The following is a 25226-nucleotide window of genomic DNA, read 5'->3' as shown; positions in this document are numbered from 1 at the left end:
ATTTCCCTTCTAAATCACTGTATCACAATTCCAGTGGGTCAGAAGTTTACATACACTATGTAAACAGCTTGGAAAAATCCAGAAAATGATGTGACGGTTTTAGAAGCTTCTGATAGGCTAATTGACATCATTTGAGTCAATTGGAGGTGTACCTGTGGATGTATTTCAAGGCCTACCTTCAAACTCAGTGCCTCTTTGCTTGACATCATTGGAAAACCAAAATAAATCAGCCAAGAAAATAAATTGTAGACCCCCACAAGTCTGGTTCATCCTTGGGAGAAATTTCCAAATGCCTGAAGGTACCACGTTCATCTGTATAAACAATAGTACCAAGTATAAACACCATGGGACCATGCAGCCATCAGACCGCTCAGGAAGGAGACCCGTTCTGTCTCCTAGAGATGAACGTACTTTAGTGCAAAAAGTGCAAATCAATCCCAGAACAACAGCAAAGGACCTTGTGAAGATGCTGGAGGAAACAGGTACAAAAGTATCTATATCCACAAAAAAACGAGTCCTATATCGAAAMGCCGCTRAGCAAGGAAGAAGCCACTGCTCCAAAACCACCATAAAAAAAGCCAGACTATGGTTTGCAACTGCACATGGGGACAAAGATAGTAACTTTTTGGAGAAATGTTCTCTGGTCTGATGAAACAAAAATAGAACTGTTTGGCCATAATGACCATCGTTATGTTTGGAGGAAAAAGGGGGAGGCTTGCAAGCCGAAGAACACCATCCAAACCGTGAAGCATTGAGGTGGCAGCATCATGTTGTGGGGGTGCTTTGCTGCAGGAGGGACTGGTGGACTTCACAAAATAGATGGCATCATGAGGAAGGACAATTATGTGGATATATTGAAGCAACATCTCAAGACATCCGTCAGGAAGTTAAAGCTTGGTCGCAAATGGGTCTTCCAAAATAGCTTAAGGACAACAAAGTCAATGTATTGGAGTGGCCATCACAAAGCCCTGACCTCAATCCTATAGAAAATCTGTGGGCAGAACTGAAAAAGTGTGTGTTAGCCAGGAGGCCTACAAACCTGACTCAGTTACACCAGCTCTGTCAGGAGAAATGGGCCAACATTCAACCAACTTATTGTGTGAAGCTTGTGGAAGGCTACCCAAAACGTTTGACCCAAGTTAAACTATTTAAAGGCAGTGCTACCAAATACTAATTGAGTGTATGTAAACTTCTGACCGACTGGGAATGTGATGAAAGAAATAAAAGCTGAAATAAATCATTCTCTCTACTATTARTCTGACATTTCACATTCTTAAAATAAAGTGGTGATCTTAACTGACCTAAGACAGGGAATTTTTACTTGGATTAAATGTCAGGAATTGTGAAAGCCTGAGTTTAAATGTATTTGGCTAAGGTGTATGTAAACTTCCGACTTCAACTGTATATATATTTCCTCCTAATATTGTACAATCATTGTGTCGCTTCATTGGCCTGGGCTACTGTTTTGTTTAAATTCAAGACCAGGTGTTTAAATTCAAGACCATGTGTGTATGTAAAAAAGGTGTATGTAAACTTCCGACTTCAACTGTATGTGTGTGTGTGTGTGTGTGTATCCTCTCTTCTCTGTATTTGTTGAAGGATCAGTGAATCTGAAGTCTTCTAATTTGAATTCTCTCTGATCCTGGTCTTCCCACACACATTCCCCTGGGCTTAATACTGCAGCTCAATGTTCCCCTGGGCTTCATACTGCAGCTCAGTGTTCCCCCTGGGCTTCATACTGCAGCTCAATGTTCCCCTGGGCTTCATACTGGAGCTCAGTGTTCCCCTGGGCTTCATAATGGAGCTCGGTGTTTCCCCAGGGCTCCATAATGCAGCTCAGTGTTTCCCCTGGGCTTCATACTGCAGCTCAGTGTTCCCCTGGGCTTCATACTGCAGCTCAGTGTTCCCCTGGGCTTCATAATGGAGCTCAGTGTTTCCCCAGGGCTTCATAATGCAGCTTAGTGTTTCCCCTGGGCTTCATAATGCAGCTCAGTGTGTTCCCCTGGGCTTCATACTGCAGCTCAGTGTTTCCCCAGGCTTCATAATGCAGCTCAGGTGTTTCCCCTGGGCTTCATACTGCAGCTCAGTGTTTTCCCTGGGCTTCATAATGCAGCTCAGTGTTTCCCCAGGGCTTCATAATGCAGCTCAGTGTTTCCCCAGGGCTTCATAATGCAGCTCAGTGTTTCCCCTGGGCTTCATACTGCAGCTCAGTGTTCCCCTGGGCTTCATACTGCAGCTCGAGTGTTTCCCCTGGGCTTCATACTGCAGCTCAGTGTTTTCCCTGGGCTTCATAATGCAGCTCAGTGTTTCCCCAGGGCTTCATAATGCAGATCAGTGTTCCCCAGGGCTTCATAATGCAGCTCAGTGTTTCCCCTGGGCTTCATAATGCAGCCAGTGTTTCCCCTGGGCTTCATACTGCAGCTCAGTGTTTCCCCCGGGCTTCATAATGCAGCTCAGTGTTTCCCTGGGTTTCATACTGCAGCTCAGTGTTTCCCTGGGCTTCATAATGCAGCTCAGTGTTTCCCCCAGGGCTTCATAATGCAGCTCAGTGTTTCCCCAGGGCTTCATAATGCAGCTCAGTGTTTCCCCTGGGCTTCATACTGCAGCTCAGTGTTCCCCTGGCTTCATACTGCAGTCAGTGTTTCCCCTGGGCTTCATACTGCAGCTCAGTGTTTTCCCTGGGCCATAATGCAGCTCAGTGTTTCCCCAGGCATCATAATGCAGCTCAGTGTTTCCCCAGGGCTTTTATAATGAGCTCAGTGTTTCCCCTGGGCTTCATACTGCAGCTCAGTGTTTCCCCTGGGCTTCATAATGCAGTCAGTGTTTCCCCAGGGCTTCATAATGCAGCTCAGGTGTTTCCCCTGGGCTTCATACTGCAGCTCAGTGTTCCCCTGGGCTTCATACTGCAGCTCAGTGTTTCCCCAGGGCTTCATAATGCAGTTCAGTGTTTCCCCTGGGCTTCATACTGCAGCTCAGTGTTTCCCCTGGGCTTCATACTGCAGCTCAGTGTTTCCCCTGGGCTTCATACTGCGGCTCAGTGTTTCCCCTGGTCTTCATACTGCAGCTCAGTGTTTCCCCAGGGCTTCATAATGCAGCTCAGTGTTCCCCTGGGCTTCATACTGGAGCTCAGTGTTTCCCCAGGGCTTCATAATGCAGCTCAGTGTTTCCCCTGGTCTTCATACTGCAGCTCAGTGTTTTCCCTGGGCTTCATAATGGAGCTCAGTGTTTCCCCTGGGCTTCATACTGCAGCTCAGTGTTTCCCCTGGGCTTCATACTGCAGCTCAGTGTTTCCCCAGGGCTTCATAATGGAGCTCAGTGTTTCCCCTGGGCTTCATACTGCAGCTCAGTGTTACCCCAGGGCTTCATACTGCAGCTCAGTGTTCCCCCTGGGCTTCATACTGCAGCTGAGTGTTTCCCCTGGGCTTCATACTTCAGCTCAGTGTTTCTTCCTCACAGACAAACTAGGAGGAGAGACTAGGATCAGCCCAGTCTGCCACTCCCAGGCTATATTCCATAACCATGGTTAAGAGACCAGGAGAGAGGGATGAGAGAGAAAAGAGAGGAAGAGGGAGGTAGAGAGGCCCAGTGCAGCGCTGTATGTGGTATATTATTGATACTGTGCCAGTGCATATGGGGTTAAGGAGCCGTCATGTGTATGAGGCTAAATGATTCATGCTGATTAGGCCCTTCTTATTGAAATGAATTAAGAGCCCAACATATGTTACAGTGCTTTGCAGTTTAAGAATCTCTCTAGAAAAGGGGGTGAACAAATGGCCATAACTGTGTGTGTGTGTGTGTGTGTGTGTGTGTGTGCCTGCGTGCGTGCGTGTGTGTTTGTGTTTTCTGAACAACTCTAGAGTTACTGTAGCCCAGCCCATGGTGATAGTGTGTGGGTGTAATCCTACGGTATGATTCTCAAAACAGGTCTGACTAAGCCTGAGGATATGAAAAGAATGCCAGTGTCCACCACAGCACAGTAGCCTCTCTCAGAACAGAACAGATCACAGCAATGAGGATTATAATGAGGAAGAGAGAAACAGAAGAGCATCCTTCCTCCCTCATTAGAGGCTCTCTCTCTCTCTCCATTATCTCGTTCTATCTATTCTCTCTCTTTCTATTCTCTCTCTCTATTATCTCTCTCTCGCTCTCAAATCATGCATCTCTAATGATGTCTCTATAAATATGCCCACATTCTCCAAATATCTGTTCTTGCTGTCAAATCATCCATCCATACCCTCACACAAATCCCCTCCTATTCTAAAAACACCTACCCTCTCTCTCATTCATCAGTCTACCCCTGATTTTTAAACCTTCAATATCGACCCTACTTCTCTCTCTCACCAAGCACATCCTCTCTGCCCTTTCTCTCCTTCACTAAATACCCACAATTGCTCTGCTTGAAAATCTCAACCAAGAGGCACAGAATAGATCACATTAAATTCAACTTCCTCCCTTCACTCTCTCAGCGTAAGACAAACCAAAAATATTTGCAGACTCTTTACTGTGATTTTTTTTTTAACTCTGAGAATAAACTACTCATTGAGAGGAAGGGGGCGTGAAGGGAGGCAATCTTGTTACCAGCCGGCATAGCCCTGGGAAGATTTCTATCAGACACACGTATAGAGAGAGGCATCCATTTAGAAAATGGCTTTTCTAGGCACGCTGGGCCATTTAGCACACCCTGTGACAACTCCTGTTTTGGGCTGTGATAAATATTTTTTCACACCAACTATCGCGCATGCACACAGTCCTTAGACTAACACATACACACTAAGTACCTTGCTCAAGAGCACATCGACAGACTTTTCACCTAGTCGGCTCGGGGGATTCGAACCTGCAACCTTTCGGTTACTGGCCCAACACTATTAACTGTTAGGGTACCTGCCGCCAGTATTCACTGAAACAGATGAGACTAACTAGTCTAGACTAATAGTTACCATTCCCACAACATACACTCAATCTCATTCCTTCTGACAGCACAAACACAAACTAATACACATGCTGTATTTGCTTATGCAAATTCACACATATTCCTATTCAATGAATATTGACAAAAAACTAGGAACATCAAAGCCTGTATTTCAGTGAGTAAATAGCAACAGACCAAATTGTATTTCTCTGTAAGACAATGCAAATAATCTTTGTATCAAACTACGTCAGAGCAACCAACACATCCCCATGCCAACCAACAACAACCATCATCGCTCCGCCCACCCAAACACCTAAACCATTTAGCCACCACCACTAGCACTGACAGAGGAACAGAAACAGAAACAAGAGGCCAGATGTGTGTCGTCTCTAGAGTTCATAAACAGGAGGCCAAATGTGTGTCGTCTCTAAAGTTCATAAACAGGAGGCCAGATGTGTGTCGTCCCTAGAGTTCATAAACAGGAGGCCAGATGTGTGTTGTCCCTAGAGTTCATAAACAAGAGGCCAGATGTGTGTCGTCTCTAGAGTTCAGAAACAGGAGGCCAGATGTGTGTCGTCTCTAGAGTTCAGAAACAGAAACAGGAGGCCAGATGTGTGTCGTCTCTAGAGTACAGAAACAGGAGGCCAGATGTGTGTCGTCTCTACAGAATCAGAAACAGCAGGCCAGATGTGTGTCGTCTCTAGAGCACAGAAACAGGAGGCCAAGAATGTGTGTCGTCTCTAGAGTACAGAAACAGCAGGGCCAGATGTGTGTGTCTCTTAGAGTTCATAAACAGGAGGCCAGATGTGTGTCGTCTCTAGAGTACAGAAACAGGAGGCCAGATGTGTGTCGTCTCTAGAGTACAGAAAACAGGAGGCCAGATGTGTGCGTCTCTAGAGTACAGAAACAGGAGGCAGATGTGTGCGTCTCTAGAGTAGAACAGAAACAGGAGGCCAGATGTGTGTCGTCTCTAGAGTACAGAAACAGGAGGCCAGATGTGTGCCGTCTCTAGAGTACAGAAACAGGAGGCCAGATGTGTGTCTCTCTAGAGAATCAGAAACAGAGCCAGATGTGTGTCGTCTCTAGAGTACAGAAACAGGAGGCCAGATGTGTGCCGTCTCTAGAGTACAGAAACAGGAGGCCAGATGTGTGCCGTCTCTAGAGTACAGAAACAGAAACAGAGGCCAGATGTGTGCGTCTCTAGAGTACAGAAACAGGAGGCCAGATGTGGTGCCGTCTCTAGAGTACAGAAACAGAAACAGGAGGCCAGATGTGTGCCGTCTCTAGAGTACAGAAACAGAAACAGGAGGCCAGATGTGTGTCTCTCTAGAGTACAGAAACAGGAGGCCAGATGTGTGTCGTCTCTAGAGTACAGAAACAGAGGCCAGATGTGTGCGTCTCTAGAGTACAGAAACAGAAACAGGAGCCAGATGTGTTGTCTCTCTAGAGTACAGAAACAGGAGGCCAGATGTGTGTCGTCTCTAGAGTACAGAAACAGAGGCCAGATGTGTGTCGTCTCTAGAGTACAGAAACAGGGCCAGATGTGTGTCGTCTCTAGAGTACAGAAACAGGAGGCCAGATGTGTGTGGTCTCTAGAGAATCAGAAACAGGAGGCCAGATGTGTGTCGTCTCTAGAGTACAGAAACAGGAGGCCAGATGTGTGTCGTCTCTACAGAATCAGAACAGCAGGCCAGATGTGTGTCGTCTCTAGAGTACAGAAACAGGAGGCCAGATGTGTGTCGTCTCTAGAGTACAGAAACAGCAGGCCAGATGTGTGTCGTCTCTAGAGTACAGAAACAGGAGGCCAGATGTGTGTCGTCTCTAGAGTTCATAAACAGGAGGCCAGATGTGTGTCGTCTCTAGAGTACAGAAACAGGAGGCCAGATAGTGTGTGTCGTCTCTAGAGTACAGAAACAGGAGGCCAGATGTGTGTCGTCTCTAGAGTACAGAAACAGGAGGCCAGATGGTGTCGTCTCTAGAGTACAGAAACAGGAGCCAGATGTGTGTCGTCTCTAGAGTACAGAAACAGGAGGCCAGATGTGTGTCGTCTCTAGAGTACAGAAACAGAGGCCAGATGTGTGTCGTCTCTAGAGTACAGAAACAGGAGGCCAGATGTGTGTCGTCTCTAGAGTACAGAAACAGCAGGCCAGAGTGTGTGTCGTCTCTAGAGTACAGAACACAGGCCAGATGTGTGTCGTCTCTAGAGTACAGAAACAGGAGGCCAGATGTGTGTCGTCTCTAGAGTACAGAAACAGGAGGCCAGATGTGTGTCGTCTCTAGAGTACAGAACAGCAGGCCAGATGTGTGTGTCTTCTAGAGTACAGAAACAGGAGGCCAGATGTGTTTGTCTCTAGAGTACAGAAACAGGAGGCCAGATGTGTGTCGTTCTACAGAATCAGAAACAGGAGGCCAGATGTGTGTCGTCTCTAGAGTACAGAAACAGGAGGCCAGATGTGTGTCATCTCTAGAGTACAGAAACAGGAGGCCAGATGTGTGTCGTCTCTAGAGTACAGAAACAGGAGGCCAGATGTGTGCCGTCTCTTAGAGTACAGAAACAGAAACAGGAGGCCAGATGTGTGTCGTCTCTACAGAATCAGAAACAGGAGGCCAGATGTGTGTCGTCTCTAGAGTACAGAAAAAGGAGGCCAGATGTGTGTCGTCTCTAGAGTTCATAAACAGGAGGCCAGATGTGTGTCGTCTCTAGAGTACAGAAACAGGAGGCCAGATGTGTGTCGTCTCTAGAGTACAGAAACAGGAGGCCAGATGTGTGTCGTCTCTAGAGTACAGAAACAGGAGCCAGATGTGTGTCGTCTCTAGAGTTCATAAACAGGAGGCCAGATGTTGTGTCGTCTCTAGAGTACAGAAACAGGAGGCCAGATGTGTGTCGTCTCTAGAGTACAGAAACAGGAGGCCAGAGTGTGTGTCTCTAGAGTTCATAAACAGGAGGCAGATGTGTGTCGTCTCTAGAGTACAGAAACAGGAGGCCAGATGTGTGTCGTCTCTAGAGTACAGAAACAGGAGGCCAGATGTGTGTCGTCTCTAGAGTACAGAAACAGGAGGCCAGAGTGTGTCGTCTCTAGAGTTCAAAACAGGAGGCCAGATGTGTGTCGTCTCTAGAGTACAAAAACAGGAGGCAGATGTGTGTCGTCTCTAGAGTACAGAAACAGGAGGCCAGATGTGTGTCGTCTCTAGAGTTCATAAACAGGAGGCCAGATGTGTGTCGTCTCTAAAGTTCAGTACATACTGTAGATACATGTAGACACAACGGCTGGTGTTGATTCCATTTGGACTAGAAGCAATACAACAGTAGACCTAGCTTCAGAGAGAGAGAGAGAGAGAGAGGAGAAGAGAGAGAGAGAATAGAGAACAGAAGAAAAAAGAGAGAATAGAGAAGAGAGAGAATAGAAAATAAAAATAAAAAGAGACAATAGAGCGAGAGACAGAGAGAGAGAGAGAGAGAGAGAGAGAGAGAGAGAGAGAGAGAGAGAGAGAGGAGAGAGAGAGAGAGAGAGGAGAATAGAAAATAAAAATAAAACGGAGAATAGAGTGAGAGAGAATAGGGAGAGAGAGCATCTAATGAGGATGCTCCTTTTGTTTCTCTCTTCCTCATTATTATCCTCATTGCTGTGATCTGATCTGTTCTGTTCTGAGAGGCTGATGTGAGAGAGATAGAGATAGAGAGAGAGCAAGAGAGCGACAGAGAGAGAGAGAATACAAATACAACATCAAAAGAGAGAATAGAGAAGAGAGGGAGGAAAGAGAGAGAGAGGAAGAGAGATAAAAATAAAAATAAAAAGAGAGATAGAGAGAAAGAGAATAGAGAGAGAGCATCTAATGAGGATGCCTATTTTCTGTTTGCTCTCTTTCTCATATTATCCTCATTGGGTGATCTGATCTGTTCTGTTCTGAGAGGCTGCTGGAGAGAGAGAAAATATATAGAGAGAGAGCAAGAGAGTACAGAGAGAAAGAGAGAAGAAAAAGAGAGAGAAAAGAGAGAGAGAAAAAGAGAGAGAGAAAGAGAGAGAGAGAAAGAGAGAGAAGAGAGAGAGAGAGAGAGAGAAGAGAGAGAGAGAGGAGAGGAGAGGAGAGGAGAAGAGAGAGAGAGAGAGAAAAGAAGAGAGAGAGAAAGAGAGAGAGAGAGAAGAGAGAGAGAGAGAGAGAGAGAGAGAGAGAGAGAGATAGGAGAGAGAGAGAAGAGAGAGAGAGAGAGAAAGAGCGAGAGAAAGAGAAACAGAACGCAGAAAGAGAGAGAGAAAGAGAAACAGAACGAGAAAAGAAAGAGAAAGAGAGAGAGAAAGAGAGAGAGAGAGAGAGAGAGAGAGAGAGAGAGAGAGAGAGAGAGAGAGACGAGAGAGAGAGCATGAGAGAGACGAGAGAGGAGGAGAGAGAGAGAGAGAGAGGCTTCGAGGGACTCCTATTGTAGGTCACCTATAGCTCATCTCTTGGCAGTAGTACCGTAGACTACTTTATCATTAAGAAATGCTATAGATGGAAGGAATGTAGTGTGGAAACCTACCAAAAAACTATTAGGCAACAACAAATTCAATCCCTTTTAGACAACTTCCTGGACAAAACGTTCCACTGTAATAGTGAAGGTGTAAAGTTGGCAGTAGAAAATCTAAATAGTATATTTGACCTCTCAGCTTCCCCATCAAATCTAAAAATTTCAAACAGAAAACCGAAGAAAATGAACAATGATGACAAATGGTTTGATGAAGAATGCAAAAACCTAAGAAAGAAATTGAGAAACCTGTCCAACCAAAAACATAGAGACCCAGAAAACCTGAGTCTACGCCTTCACTATGGTGAATCACTAAAACAATACAGAAATACATTACGGAAAAAGAAGGTACAGTACGTCAGAAATCAACTCGATGTAATTGAAGAATCCATAGACTCTAGCCACTTCTGGGGAAATTGGAAAACACTAAACAAACAACAACATGAATAATTACAGTGTGTCTATCCAAAATGGAGATGTATGGGTAAACTCCAATCTTTTTGGATCTATAACAAAGAACAAACAGCAAAAACATATACATGATCAAATATAAAATATTTCAATCGACTATTAAAGACGACCAGAACCAACTGGATTATCCAATGACCTTGAATGAACTACAGGACAAAATAAAAACCATCCAACACAAAAAGGCCTGTGGTGTTGATGGTATCCTCAATGAAATGATCAAATATACAGACAACAAATTACAATTGACAATACTTAAACTCTTTAACATCATCCTTAGCTCTGGCATCTTCCCCAATAGTTGGAACCAAGAACTGATCACCCCAATCCACAAATATGGAGACAAATTTGACCCCAATAACTACCGTGGGGTATGCGTCAACAGCAACCCTGGGAAAACCCTCTACATTACCATAAATAGCAGACRCGTACATTTTCTCAGTGAAAACAATGTACTGAGCAAATGTCAAATTGGCTTTTAACCAAATTATCGTACGACAGACCAAGTATTCACTCTGCACACCCTAATTGACAAACAAACAAACCAAAACAAAGGCAATATCTTCTCATGCTTTGTTGATTTACAAAAATCCTTTGACTCAATTTGGCATGAGGGTCTGCTATACAAATGGATAGAAAGTGGTGTTGGGGGGAAAAACATACATTATAAAATCCATGTGCACAAACAACAAGTGCGTGGTTAAAATAGGCGAAAAACACACACATTTCTTCCCACAGTGCCGTGGGGTGAGACAGGGATGCAGCTTAAGCCTCACCCTCTTCAACATATATATCAACAAATTGGCGAGGGCACTAGAACGTGTGATGGATGAATCAGAATTAGTTGGGTAACATAGATAATTAAGATGTTTTATTTGCATAATATGCTTATGTGAGATACTTGTCATTAGAATGTATCCCTTTGGACTATAGTGTTGGCAGTTGCACTTTTCCCTCTCTAGGGCTCAGTCACTTGGGGCCCAGAGAGGGGAGAGGTCAGGCTTGTCTTTCACATGTCCCTGGTGCTATGCAGAATATCAGAAAGGGAAGAGGACAGAATGGAACATTGTCTTCATATGTGAATGTGTCTTTACCTATTCTTAAACCATGTGAAGGGATGGCATGATTAATGGGGAACCAATTACTTGTCTCCACAATGTCTGTGCGCCAGTCACTCCCTCCTTTTCCCATTGGGGGGAGGTGTATGGCAGTGTCTGGAAACATTGTATGTCCTCTCTGATCTTACACTTATCCTGGGATAGTGTATGACCTAGAGGCTCACTCCCTCAGTGAGCTTGTCCAGGAGTGGGGTCAAGAGGGGGTTTACTTGAGATGGGTGTATCTAGAGTTGACAATTGATATATGCCATTGGATGAGTTGGTGTTTTTGTACTATGAAGTACCAGGACCAATAGGGACCAAACTGAACGATAATTTATAGCGAATGCTATCTGGCTATGGGATACTCCTCTCTCAAGTAAAAGTCTTTCTTTGTGAACAGTTCCTAATATCTGTGGTTTTTCATGTCAACTAGGGGGGTGGATCTTTGCTATAAAAMATCTCAGTAGCCATTATGTTGACACTCAATGGTTCATTAGAAATAGTGAATTGTTGAAAGTCAAATGCTATTGCAAAGCTTATTATTAAAGATGTAGTTTAAGTATAACTCTGACTGGTGTGTGAAGTTTGTCTCTCTCCTCATTTGGCAATACAGAAATGAACCACCACAAACGTCTGCAGCAAACGTCTCACCCTACTAGAACCTGAAGTCAAATGTCTACTATTTGCTGATTATCTGGTGCTTCTGTCACCAACCAAGGAGTGTGTACAGCTGCACCTAGATCTTCAGCACAGATTCTGCCAGACCTGTGCCCTGACAGTAAATCTCAGTAAGACCAAAATTATGGTGTTCCAAAAAAGGTCCAGTCGCCAGGAACACAAATACAAATTCCATCTAGACACCGTTGCCCTAGAGCACACAAAAAACGATACATACCTTGGCCTAAACATCAGCGCCACAGGTAACTTTCACAAAGCTGTGAACGATCTGAGAGGCAAGACAAGAAGGGCCTTCTATGCCATCAAAAGGAACATAAAATTTGACTTACCAATTAGGATCTGGCTAAAAATACTTGAATCAGTCATAGAGCCCATTGCCCTTTATGGTTGTGAGGTCTGGGGTCCGCTCACCAACAGTGAGTTTTTTTTTTACACTCTAAACAGACACCTAGGTATTTGTAGTTATATTCCAAGCCAGAACCGTCCGGTTTGACACACTGAACTCTATCAGAGAAGTAGTTGGTGAACCAGGCGAGGCAATCATTTGAGAAACCAAGGCTGTTGAGTCTGCCGATAAGAATGTTGTGATTGACAGAGTCGAAAGCCTTGGCCAGGTCGATGAAGACGGCTGCACAGTAATGTCTCTTATCGATGGTGGTTATGATATCGTTTAGGACCTTGAGCGTGGCTGAGGTGCACCCATGACCAGCTCTGAAACCAGATTGCATAGCGGAGAAGGTACAGTGGGATTCGGAATGGTCGGTAATCTGTTTGTTAACTTGACTTTCGAAGACCTTAGAAAGGCAGGGCGGGATGAATATAGGTCTTTAACAGTTTGGGTCTAGAGTGTCTCCCCCTTTGAAGAGAGGGATGACCGTGGCAGCTTTCCAATCTTTGGGAATCTCAGACGATACGAAAGAGAAGTTGAACAGGCTAGTAATAGGGGTTGCAACAGTTTCAGCAGATCATTTTAGAAAGAGAGGGTCCAGATTGTCTAGCCCAGCTGATTTGTAGGGATCCAGATTTTGCAGCTTTTTCAGAACATCAGCTGCCTGGATTTGAAGTTGCTGCAGGGGGTGCAATACTGTTGGCCGGGGTAGGTGTAGCCAGGTGGAAAGCATGGCCAGCCGTAGAAAGATGCTTATTGAAATTATCGATTATCGTAGATTTATCGGTGGTGACAGTGTTTGTTAAASTTCTTATGGATCAAATCCCGGAACGATTTGACAACATCCGGTGAAATGGCAAAGCGCCAAATTAAAATGTAATTATTAGAAATATTTAACTTTCATACAATCACAAGTGCAATACACCAAAATAAAGCTTAACTTCTTGTTAATCCAGCCACCATGTCAAATTTCAAAAAGGCTTTACAGCGAACTCAAACCATGCTATTATCTGAGGACAGCACCCCATCAAACAAACACATGACAATCATATTTCAACCCGCCAGGCGCAACACAAAACTCAGAAATAACTATATAATTCATGCCTTACCTTTGAAGATCTTCTTCTGTTGGCACTCCAATATGGCCCATAAACATCACAAATGGTCCTTTTGTTCAATTAATTCCGTCGTTATATCCCCAAAATGTCAATTTATTTGGCGCGTTTGATTCAGAAAAATACCGGTTCCAACTCGCCCAACATGACTACAAATTATCTAATAAATTACCTGCAATCTTGGTCCAAACATTTCAAACAACTTTCCTAATCCAACTTTAGATATTTTAAAATGTAAATAATCTATCAAATTTAAGACGGGATAAACTGTGTTCAATAGCAGATAAAATCAAAGTGGAGCGAGCTTCAGGTCGTGCGCCCCAAACAAAAGAGTCCACTTGGCTCGACTCCCAGAAAGGAAAGGGCTACTTCTTCATTACTCAAAGGAAAAACATCAACCAATTTCTAAAGACTGTTGCCATCTAGTGGAAGCCATAGGAACTGCAATCATATTTCTATTAAAATGGGCTTGCCATAGAAAAATTATGGAAAACAGATTGACCTCAAAAAAATTATTCCCTGGATGGATTGTGCTCGGGGTTTCTTCTGCCAAATCAGTTCTGTTATACTCACAGACATTATTCAAACAGTTTTAGAAACTTCGGGGTGTTTTCTATCCAAATCTACTAATAATATGCATATCCTAGCTTCTGGGCCTGAGTAGCAGGCCGTTTACTTTGGGCACGCTTTTCATCCGGACGTGAAAATATGCCCCCTATCCCAGAGAGGCTAGACTCAGTGCAGTGGGCAGCTGGGAAGAGGTGCTCTTATTCTCCATGGACTTTACAGTGTCCCAAAATGTTTTGGAATTCGTGCTACAGGATGCAAATTTCTGTTTGAAAAAGCTAGCTTTAGATTTCCTAACTGACGATGTGTATATTGGTTTCTGACTTTCCTGAAAAGTTGCATATCGTGGGGGCTATTCGATGGTCAAGGGCAGTCAAGTCTGGGGTTAACCAAGGGCTATATCTGTTCTTAGTTCTACATTTTGAATGGAGCATGCTTTTTTAAGATGGTGAGGAAAGAACTTTTAAAGAATAACCAGGAATCCTCTACTGACGGGATGAGGTCAATATCCTTCCAGGATACCCGAGCTAGGTCGATTAGAAAGGCCTGCTCGCTGAAGTGTTTTAGGGAGCGTTTGACAGTGATGAGGGGTGGTTGTTTGACCGCGGACCCATTACGGACGCAGGCAATGAGGCAGTGATCGCTGAGATCCTGGTTGAAGACAGCAGAGGTGTATTTAGAAGGCAAGTTGGTCAGGATGATATCTAAGAGGGTGCCCATGGTTACGGATTTAGGGTTGTACCTGGTAGGTTCCTTGATAATTTGTGTGAGATTGAGGGCGTCTAGCTTAGATTGTAGGACGGCTGGGGTGTTAAGCATATCCCAGTTTAGGTCACCTAACAGTACGAACTCTGAAGATAGATGGTGGGAAATCAATTCACATATGGTGTCCAGGACACAGCTGGGMGCTGAAGGGGGTCTATAACCAGTGGCAACTGTGAGAMACTTGTTTCTGGAAAGGTGCATTTTTAAAAGTAAAAGCTCGAATTGTTTGGGCACAGACCTGGATAGTATGACAGAACTCTGCAGGCTACCTCTGCAGTAGATGCATGGGATCAGATATGATCTTAAACCTCAAATGAAGTACAGTTCCCAGTACTTACCCCTCTTATCTGCTGGGTTCCAGTTACCAACTGTATAGTCTTCTCCAGCTCCTTCTCAATGCGGCCTGCCCAATGCATCATTCTGAAGGAACAAAGACATACAGCTGTAAATTTAATATTCATGCTTTTCATAAATAATATGAGGCTCTAAAAAAGTACATTCCCTTCCCTTGTTTAACCTCATGTGATGTACTGTACATACTGCATGTGATGTATGTTTGTGTGGGGGGTTACGTGTCTGTCTGTCTGTCTGTCTGTCTGTCTGTCTGTCTGTCTGTCTATCTGTGTCTTTCCGTCTTTCTGTCCATCACCCACTCCCCTCCTTCCCTCCATAGACACACTTCTTTTTTTATCTCCTAGCGTCAGTTTCATTCATCAACATCCCTTTCAGACGTCAATCATCATGGAGTGTGAGCCTTTGTTCTGAATGCTGGGCTTGGATCAGTAGCACAGCTTAAAAGGGCATGTAATAAAAAAATAAAAATTCAGGTCTGACAGAAGTGCACAATAAGCAGGAGGCGCTCTCAGTGGATGAAGCCAAGTCTGGAATGAAGAGATCAAACATCTGGAGTACCCCACTGTAGATCTCCCACCAAGGCTACAAATGACTGGATCAAGATGTTCACAAGCTGCTGTTCGATCAGCAAGAGTTAGCAACTTAGAGTGGAGGCCCTACCCACCCAGGCATGAACCACCCCCATCTGAAAGACAAATAATTACACTCACATACATAAAATAGATAATTAATGAGTAATAATAAAAAGTAAGTCAAATCAAATCAAATTGTATTTGTCACATGCGCCGAATATAACAGGTGTAGACCTTACAGTGAAATGCTTACTTGCAAGCCCTTAACCAACAATGCTTTAAGAAGTTAAGAAAAATAGTAACAAATAAAACAAATAAATAAACAGCAGCAGTAAAGTAGCAATAGCAAGGTTATATACAGATGATACTGGTACAGAGTCAATATGCTGGGGCACAACGGTTAGTCGAGGTAATTGAGGTAATATGTACATGTAGGTAGAGTTAAAGTGACTATGCATAGATAATAAACAGAGAGTAGCAGCAGCGTAAAAGAGGGGTCTAGGTAGCCCTTGACTAGGGTGGCTGGAGTCCTTGACAATGTTTAGGGCCTTCCTCTGACATCCCCTGGTATAGAGGTCCTGGATGGCAGGAAGCTTGGCCCCAGTGATGTACTGGGCAGTACGCACTAGTGCCTTGTGGTCGGAGGCCGAGCAGTTGCCATACCAGGCAGTGATGTAACCAGTCAGGATGCTCTCGATGGTGCAGTTGTTTAACCTTTTGAGGATCTGAGGACCCATGTCTCCTAAGGGGGAATAGGCTTTGTCGTGCCCTCTTCACGACTGTCTTAGTGTTTGGACCGTGATAGTTTGTTGGTAATGTGGACACCAAGGAACTTGAAGCTCTCAATCTGCTCCACTACAGCCCTGTCGATGAGAATGAGGGTGTGCTCTGTCCTCCTTTTCCTTCAGTCCACAATCATCTCCTTTGTGTTGATCACGTTGAGGGAGAGGTTGTTGTCCTGGCACCACACAGCCAGGTCTCTGACCTCCTCCCTATAGGCTGTCTCATCGTTGTCGGTGATCAGGCCTACCACTGTTGTGTCATCGGCAACTTGACGCTGGTGTTGGAGTCGTGCCTGGCCATGCAGTCATGAGTGCACAGGGAGTACAGGAGGGGAATAAGCACGCACCCCTGAGGGGCCCCCGTGTTGAGGATCAGCATGGCGAATGTGTTGTTACCTACCCTTACAACCTGGGGGCGGCCTATCAGGAAGTTCAGGATACAGTTGCAGAGGGAGGTGTTTAGTCCTAGGGTCCTTAGCTTATTGATGAGCTTAGAGAGCACTATGGTGTTGAACGCTGAGCTGTAGTCAATGAATAGCATTCTCACATAGGTGTTCCTTTTGTCCAGATGGGAAAGGGCAGTGTTGAGTGCAATAGAGATTGCATTATCTGTGAATCTGTTGGGGCGGTATGCAAATTGTAGTGGGTCTAGGGTTTCTGGGATAATGGGATAATGGTGTTGATGTGAGCCATGACCAGCCTTTCAAAGCAATTCATGGCTACAGACGTGAGGGCTACGGGTCGGTAGTCATTTAGGCAGGTTGCCTTAGTGTTCTTGGGCACAGGGACTATGGTGGTCTGCTTGAAACATGTTGGTATTACAGAATCAGTCAGGGACAAGTTGAAAATGTCAGTGAAGACACTTGTTGACCAGTRGMTCAGCGCATGCTKGGAGTARACGTCCTGGTAATCCGTCTGGCCCTGCGGCCTTGTGAATGTTGACCTCTTTATAGGTCTTATTCACATTGACTACGGCGTGATCACACAATCGTCCGGAACAGCCGATGCTCTCATGCATGTTTCAGTGTTAATTGCCTTGAAGCGAGCATAGAAGTAATCTAGCTCGTCTGGTAGGCTCGTGTCACTGGGCAGCTCGCGGCTGTGCTTCCATGTACAAATGTTAAGGAAATAGTAACTCTACAAACATGAAGCCCTTTCTTAGCTCATATTTGTATTGGGGCTTGCGAAGCAAAACTCTCCCCTTTAAATCTTCATCATACTTATTATTATTATTATTATTTGGAACGCTATTCATCTTACACTATTTAAGCTATAAACGTCATTCAAACTTTCAAATGTGTAGACCGGTCTGTAAGAGTGTGGTTGTATACAACTTTTTGATATCTTTTATACTTTTTAAAATATTAAGCTTTTGGTCTGTTTTGTCCATCTTCATCTTCATTCATCCACTTGCATGGAATTCCCTCTACATTCTAAAGGTCCCATTGTGACATTATCACTTCCAACATTCCATTCACAGTAAATGCAACGACTTCAACAAAAAGTTAGAGGGTATGACATCTGGTCTATTTCCCTGCTATTCAAATCTGAAATTGGAACAAAAATATCTGCAACCAATCTAACGATACAGCTGTTTTAGTAACCGAATTAACACAGCACTTCAGACATCTTGGTCTACTTCTCTGCTAGAGCCAAAACATCATTATCTCATACCAATCAGAAGTTACAGCTGTTTGTCAGAGTTTAGAGTGACGAAAAGTAGCTAGCTAAAGCAGCTCTCTCATGTCTCATCATTGAGCAGCCCAAATGGAGCCGTTGCAATGGATACTCACACACAGAGAAGCGCATGTGGCAGCACAGGCAAAAAGTATGATGAGGGTGAAGAAGGTCATTGAATTTAGAACAATAGTGTAATGATGGTGAAAAATTAGGAACACCAAGAAAGTAGCTACAGGGAGGCATCCAAGGCAACAGCGCATCATCCTCCTTCTCAGGATCGTGCCCTGCGCTCTAAATAACTCAACTGGCTAGTTAGCCTGTCTGTAAAGAGAAGGGAGGGCTGTACAATTGATCTTGCTGCTCTGATTGAATAGAGCGAAGCTGTCTCAGTTCATTCGCTTCATATTTCACCCGATCTCTTCTCATTGCACTTCTTTCAGTTTTCACATGCAAAAACTGTAGTGTAGACACTGACCACAACTACTGACCAAACTACTGCTCTGGTCTGCAGCAGCGCTGGTTTGATCTGGTCCTGTGCATAATTAGCTAAATCTGGTTCACACTAGCTCTGGTCTACAAAGTTTGCTGCTTCAGTGTCTTTAGATATTTTTGTCAGATGTTACTATGGAATACTGAAGTATAATTACAAGCATTTTATAAGTGTCAAAGGCTTTTAGTGACAATTACATGAAGTTGATGCAAATAGTCAATATTTGCAATGTTGACTCTTCTTTTTCAAGACCTCTGCAATCCGCCCTGGCATGCGTCAATTAACTTCAGGGCCACATCCTAACTGATGGCAGCTCATTCTTGCATAATCAATGCTTGGAGTTTGTCAGAATTTGTGGGTTTTTGTTTGTCCACCCGCCTCTTGAGGATTGACCACAACTTCTCAATGGGATTAAGGTCTGGGGAGTTTCCTGGCCATGGACCCAAAATATCAATGTTTTGTTCCCCGAGCCACTTAGTTATCACTTTTGCCTTATGGCTGGAAAAGGCATTGTTCGTCACCAAACTGTTCCTGGATGGTTGGGAGAAGTTGCTCTCGGAGGATGTGTTGGTACCATTCTTTATTCATGGCTGTGTTCTAAGGCAGAATTGTGAGTGAGCCCACTCCCTTGGCTGAGAAGCAACCCCACACATGAATGGTCTCAGGATGCTTTACTGTTGGCATGCCCCAAACAATCGGAAAGGGGATTCATCAGAGAAAATGACTTTACCCCAGTCCTCAGCAGTCCAATCCCTGTACCTTTTGCAGAATATCAGTCTGTCCCTGATGTTTTTCCTGGAGAGAAGTGGCTTCTTTGCTGCGCTTCTTGATACCAGCCCATCCTCCAAAAGTCTTCGCCTCACTGTGCGTGCAGATGCACTTACACCTGCCTGCTGCCTTTCCTGAACAAGCTCTGTACTGGTGGTAACCCGATCCTGCAGCTGAATCAACTTTAGGAGACGGTCCTGGCGCTTGCTGGACTTTCTTGGGCGCCCTGAAGCCTTCTTCACAACAATTGAACCGCTCTCCTTGAAGTTCTTGATGATCCGATAAATGGTTGATTTAGGTGCAATCTTACTGGCAGCAATATCCTTGCCGGTGAAGCCCTTTCTGTGCAAAGCAATGATGACGGCACGTGTTTCCTTGCAGGTAACCATGTTTGACAGAGGAAGAACAATGATTCCAAGCACTACCCTGCCTTTTGAAGCTTCCAGTCTGTTATTCGAACTCTATCAGCATGACAGTGCTGAGTGCAGAGTGATCTCCAGCCTTGTCCTCGTCAACACTCACACCTGTGTTAACGAGAGAATCACTGACATGATGTCAGCTGGTCCTTTTGTGGCAGGGCTGAAATGCAGTGGAAATGTTTTGGGGATTCAGTTCATTTGCATAGCAAAGAGGGACTTTGCAATTCATCTGATCACTCTTCATAACATTCTGGAGTATATGCAAATTGCCATCATACAAACTGAGGCAGCAGACTGTGAAAATTAATATTTTTGTCATTCTCAAAACTTTTGGCCACGATTGTACAGTACCAGTCAAAAGTTTGGACACACCTACTCATTCAAGGGTTTTTCTTTATTTTGACTATTTTCTACATTGTATAATAATAATAGTGAAGACATCACAACTATGAAATCACACATATGGAATCATGTAGTAACCAAAAAAGTGTTAAACAAATCCAAATATATATTATATTTGAGATTCTTCACCCTTTGCCTTGATTATATAAGTATTAAACCCCCTGAGACAATACATGTTAGAATCACCTTTGGCAGCAATTACAGCTCTAAGAGCTTTGCACACCTGGATTGRACAATATTTGGATATTATACTTTTTTAAATTATTCATGCTCTGTCAAGTTGGTTGTTGATCATTGTTAAACAGCCATTTTCAAGACTTGCCATAGATTTTCAAGACGATTTAAGCAAAAACAGTAACTAGGCCACTCAGGAACATTTAATGTCATCTTGGTAAGCAACTCGCGTGTATATTTGGCCATGTGTTTTAGGTTATTGTCCAGTTAAAAGGTATTTGTCTCCCAGTGTCTGTTAGAAAGCAGACTGAACCAGATTTTCCCTAGGATTTTGCCTGTYCTTAGCTCTACTATGTTTATTCCCATAACATGATGCAGCCACCACCATACTTGAAAATATGAAAAGTGGTACTCAGTGATGTGTTGTATTGGATTTGTGCCAAACATAACACTTTCTATTCAGGAAATAAAGTTCATGTCTTTGCCACATTTTTTGCAGTTTTACTTTAGTGCCTTATTGCAAACAGGACGCATGTTTTGGATTATTTTTATTCTGTACAGACTTCCTTCTTTTCATTTAGGTTAGTTTAGTGGAGTAACTACCACATTGTTGAGGCATCGTCAGTTTTCTCCTATCACAGCCATTAAACTCTGTAACAGTTTTAAAGCCACCATTAGCCTCATGGTGCAATCCCTGAGCGGTTACCTTCCGCTCCGGCAACTAAGTTATAAAGGACGAGTGTATCTTTGTAGTGACTGGATGTATTGATACACCATCCAAAGTGTAATTAATAACTTCACCACGCTCTACAAATAGGTGCCCTTCTTTGCGAAGCATTGGATAACCTCCCTGGTCTTTGTGGTTGAATCTGTGTTTGAAATTCACTGCTCGATTGAGGGACCTTACAGATAATTGTATGTGTGGGGTASTGAGATGAGGTAGTCATTAAAAAATCATGTTYAACACTATTATTGCACACAGAGATGAGCCCATGCAACTTATTACGTGACACGTGAAGCACATTTTTACTCATGAACTTATTTAMGCTTGCCATAACAAAGGGGTTGAATAGTTATTGGCTCAAGACATTTCAGCTTTTCGTTTTAAATGAATTAGTAGTAAACATAATTCCACTTTTCCATTATGAGGTACTGTGTGTAGACCAGCTACACAAAATCTCAATTTAATCTATTATAAATTCAGGCTGTGACACAACAAAATGTGGAAAAAGACAAGTGTGAATACTTTATTTTTATTTTTTTTAATTAAGGGGTAGATCAGCTTTAATATCACAGATAGATTGTGATTTCCATCAATGTAATTTGCCTTCTAAAGAGCTTTTCATCACTAGATGCACCATCATATTTCTCTCTCTTAAATAAAATAGCTCTAATCAATACATTCAACTAAAATCCAACTTAATTTACACTGAAGGTTTTACAAAATAAATTGTGCATCTATTATTCTGCGTTGCTTTGCTTCCTAAAAGTGTTGTCCACATGATCCTGCCTTTTATTCCATCTTCTGACGCAAAGATCACTTTGTCCTGTCTTTATTCTTTCAGTTTTCACACTCACAACAACTGTATTTAGACATTTCGTGATTTGATTGTGCCACAAACCAAAGTAAAAGTTAATTAGTAGTCTATCAAAGTAATCAAACGAATTATTTTAGTAAATTAACTTTGACATATGTAACTGCTTTGCTTTATTAGTAAAGTAAAACTATGTCAACTTCTTACACTACCACAAAAAACTTTTAAAGATCTAAAGCAAGCCCCACATCTTTACTTCATGTAAATTACCATCTAGTTGTGCTTGTGTTTTGACGAGACAGCAGCAGCCGGCTCTGACCACGCAGCCTTTCAGTTCAGACACACTGTCATTTGCTCTCTGGATAAGAGCGCCTGCTAAATGACTCAAATGTAGATGTAATTTGTCTCTTAATAATATGACAAAAATAAATGTCAGCGTTAAAAGATCTTATGAAAGACAAGAAAAGACAGACTATCTAAAGGACTACTATCGACTCCAGCTAGACAGTTTGGGGTGTTTTTCCAGTCTCCCTACATCATTCTGATTGATGAGAGGGTGTTTCAGACATAATTCTGCACTATACCTGTCTTTTTTATTTTCGCGCTGGGAGAGTTCAACCAATGACATCATTGGTTGATTGAGCCTACTGCCTGATCTAAAAAAAATGGAGTCATGTTTTGTAGCAATTATTGTGGCCTTTGTGTTTCGCCAATTGCACGATCACTCAGGGAGTAATATGGTTGTCCTTCTTCAATAGAGCCATTGGACTTCTCCCAACGATGTTGCAGCATATCTAGGTTGACTCATTTTCCTCATTGTCCCTTTGTAAAGACTACAGCCTGACGGGAGCCCTACTTCCTTGCTCCCAAACTCGAAGGCAGGCTTTTCAAAACGGGGGCGGTACCCGTTTACAGTTTCCTTGGAGCCATGTTACAGTGCACTGTCGATCCGAGATGGCTAAATAATTACAATGGCTGCTTCTAATGATTCCTCTTTCCAACAAGAGCTGGACGATGAAACAGTTTTGATGTTCTTTTACATAGGAACACACAGCCCTATTTACTTGTGCCGGAATAAACTGAAGAGGAGTTGCGAGACCAGCAAGCAGCGGCGGCAGCCTAGACCAGCTGGAACAGGACTCAGGAGGGCAAATGACAAAAAAGTAAGTTGCTTTGCGGTCGGTAGCTAACTGTCAATATAACTTTTATCACAAGGAAGTGTTTTTCAGTAAAGTACAATTTGATCGAGTCGGCCATAACGAGGCTTGCTAGTACCTCTACAAGCCAGGCTAGCCAAATTTAGCTAGCTGTGTTTGCTATACCTAAAATATACCGTAGTAATGTTATAGCTAGTTAGCTAACTAGTCTACAGTAGCTAACCTCAGTGCCTCTCATTAGGATCAGAACTGGATACATGTTTTAATGATGTTGGCGGAGAGTAACGGAATTACTTTGGCTTTAAGACTCATATTAGTCTTGGAGTAACTATAACTGTGTGTTGTAACTAGCTAGTTACTATGTGTTTGTGGGATGTCTCATATTCTACACCATGCTGCTACTGTAGGAATACAGACAGTACACAACGAATGGCCATGAACAAATAAGTTGATGACTCAAGAGATGTGAAAGGTCCCATAACAACAATCTCCCCTTGTATCAAAGTGACACCGAACACCTCACTGCACCCACCAAACATACCATATTATGTAAGTATTCCCTTTGTAGAACTGTAGTATTTATTATAAGCGTAAGTAGTATATTTTTCTTTCTACTGTACATATGTCATACATTGCCATAACTGTTCCTGTGTATTGCTGTGTAAACTCTCCTCGGTCTCCTGAGCAAATAAACTTGGTCTTGAATACAAGTCATGTCTACTTATTTGCTATATTGACAGACTAATCTGTTTTATTGAAACATGTTTACCCTGCCAACAAATGTAAGTTTAAAGGTTAAACCAACTCCCTGCATCATTTGTTTTAGCAGTAAGATTGAAGCTAGGTTATCCAAATACATTTCATAATTATCCCAATGAATTGATCCAGAAGTTGAAGTCTAAACTTTATTGGTTTTTGATGCAGCTGGAATCATTTAGTCACTTGTCAGTACACTTGTAATTTTTTTTATGGAAAACACGTTATATAAATATGTACAACAGCTAGAAATATCTTGGCCCAATATTGGACTAAAGGAGCCTATCGTTACTCCTTAGTCCAGGGACTTACATTTCCGTTTAAAGGGTGAATTGGCTCTGGTAGACAAAACAGTCAAATACTCCATGTAAATGTGAATTGCTTCTCAACTGCGATACGGTTCTAGAAAGATAAATCCCTCTACCTTCATATCACATCAAAATAATTTCACAAATGCAAAATAACACTACTGTAGACTCTTTTTAACCGGTTTTAACACAGTTGCAAGCAACAGTCTTTTTCAGTGACAACACGTTTGTGACATCTGTCTTCCGTTTACACACAGGTGTTCGGAGACACAGATAGCTAATTAGCACAGGTAGTCCACACGGTCTTCTGTTTTCCGAAACAAGCGCTGTAACATGTAAATATGGCATGTGGAAACCCTAAGCCTATATATACCAACAACGCAGTTGTGCAATTCTTATACTACAACATCAGTCTAACTGAATATGAATGTTGTGTGCGTTGAATGTTCAGAATGTTCTTCAGCTCGTGAACATCGTCTTGTGTTGGGTAATGGCAGCAGGTTTAGCAGGATTTGGCACTGTGGCAATATTCTTCACCACCCACTGCTTCGACATCTTGCAGAAGATTGTATGTACTGCAAGTCTCCTGGAAAGACATGAAGACTGACCATGAGATGTGTAAAAATGAGAACTGACATGAGGATGTGTAAACATGAAGATGACATGAGGATGTGTAAAACATGAGACTGACCATGAGGATGTGTAAAACATGAAGACTGGCATGAGGATGTGTAAACATGAAGACTGGCCTGAGGATGTGTAAAACATAAGACTGACACGAGGATGTGTAAAACATGAAGACTGACATGAGGATGTGTAAAAACATAAGACTGACCATGAGGATGTGTAAAATAAAGACTGACATGAGGATGTGTAAACATGAAGCTGACCATGAGGATGTGTAAAACATGAAACTGACCATGAGGATGTGTAAAACATGAAGACTGATCATGAGGATGTGTAAAACATGAAGACTGATCATGAGGATGTGTAAAACATGAAGACTGATCATGAGGTTGTGTAAAACATGAAGACTGATCATGAGGATGTGTAAAACATGAAGACTGACCATGAGGATGTGTAAAACATGAAGACTGATCATGAGGATGTGTAAAACATGAAACTGATCATGAGGATGTGTAAACTAAAGACTGAATTGAGGATGTGTAAAACATGAGACTGATATGAGGATGTGTAAAACATGAAGACTGATCATGAGGATGTGTAAAACTAAAGACTGACATGAGGATTGTGTAAAACATGAAGACTGATCATGAGGATGTGTAAAACATAAAGACTGACCATGAGGATGGTGTAAAACTAAAGATGACCTGAGGT

The 25226-nt window shown here is 43.0% G+C and overlaps 1 protein-coding gene across 1 annotated transcript in view; it reads right to left on the bottom strand.

Annotated features, from left to right (window-relative positions):
- The window catches only part of cacna2d2a (calcium channel, voltage-dependent, alpha 2/delta subunit 2a), a 320922-nt gene that overhangs the window by 282885 nt on the left and 12811 nt on the right, over nt 1-25226 (bottom strand). The window contains 1 exon segment of the mRNA XM_070445771.1: nt 14830-14911. Coding sequence (XP_070301872.1) covers nt 14830-14911 — 82 coding nt within the window.

The sequence above is a fragment of the Salvelinus sp. IW2-2015 genome, linkage group LG1 (assembly GCF_002910315.2).
Source record: "Salvelinus sp. IW2-2015 linkage group LG1, ASM291031v2, whole genome shotgun sequence".
NCBI classification, from domain to species: Eukaryota; Metazoa; Chordata; class Actinopteri; order Salmoniformes; family Salmonidae; genus Salvelinus; species Salvelinus sp. IW2-2015.
This window is presented reverse-complemented; position numbering and strand designations above follow the sequence as displayed.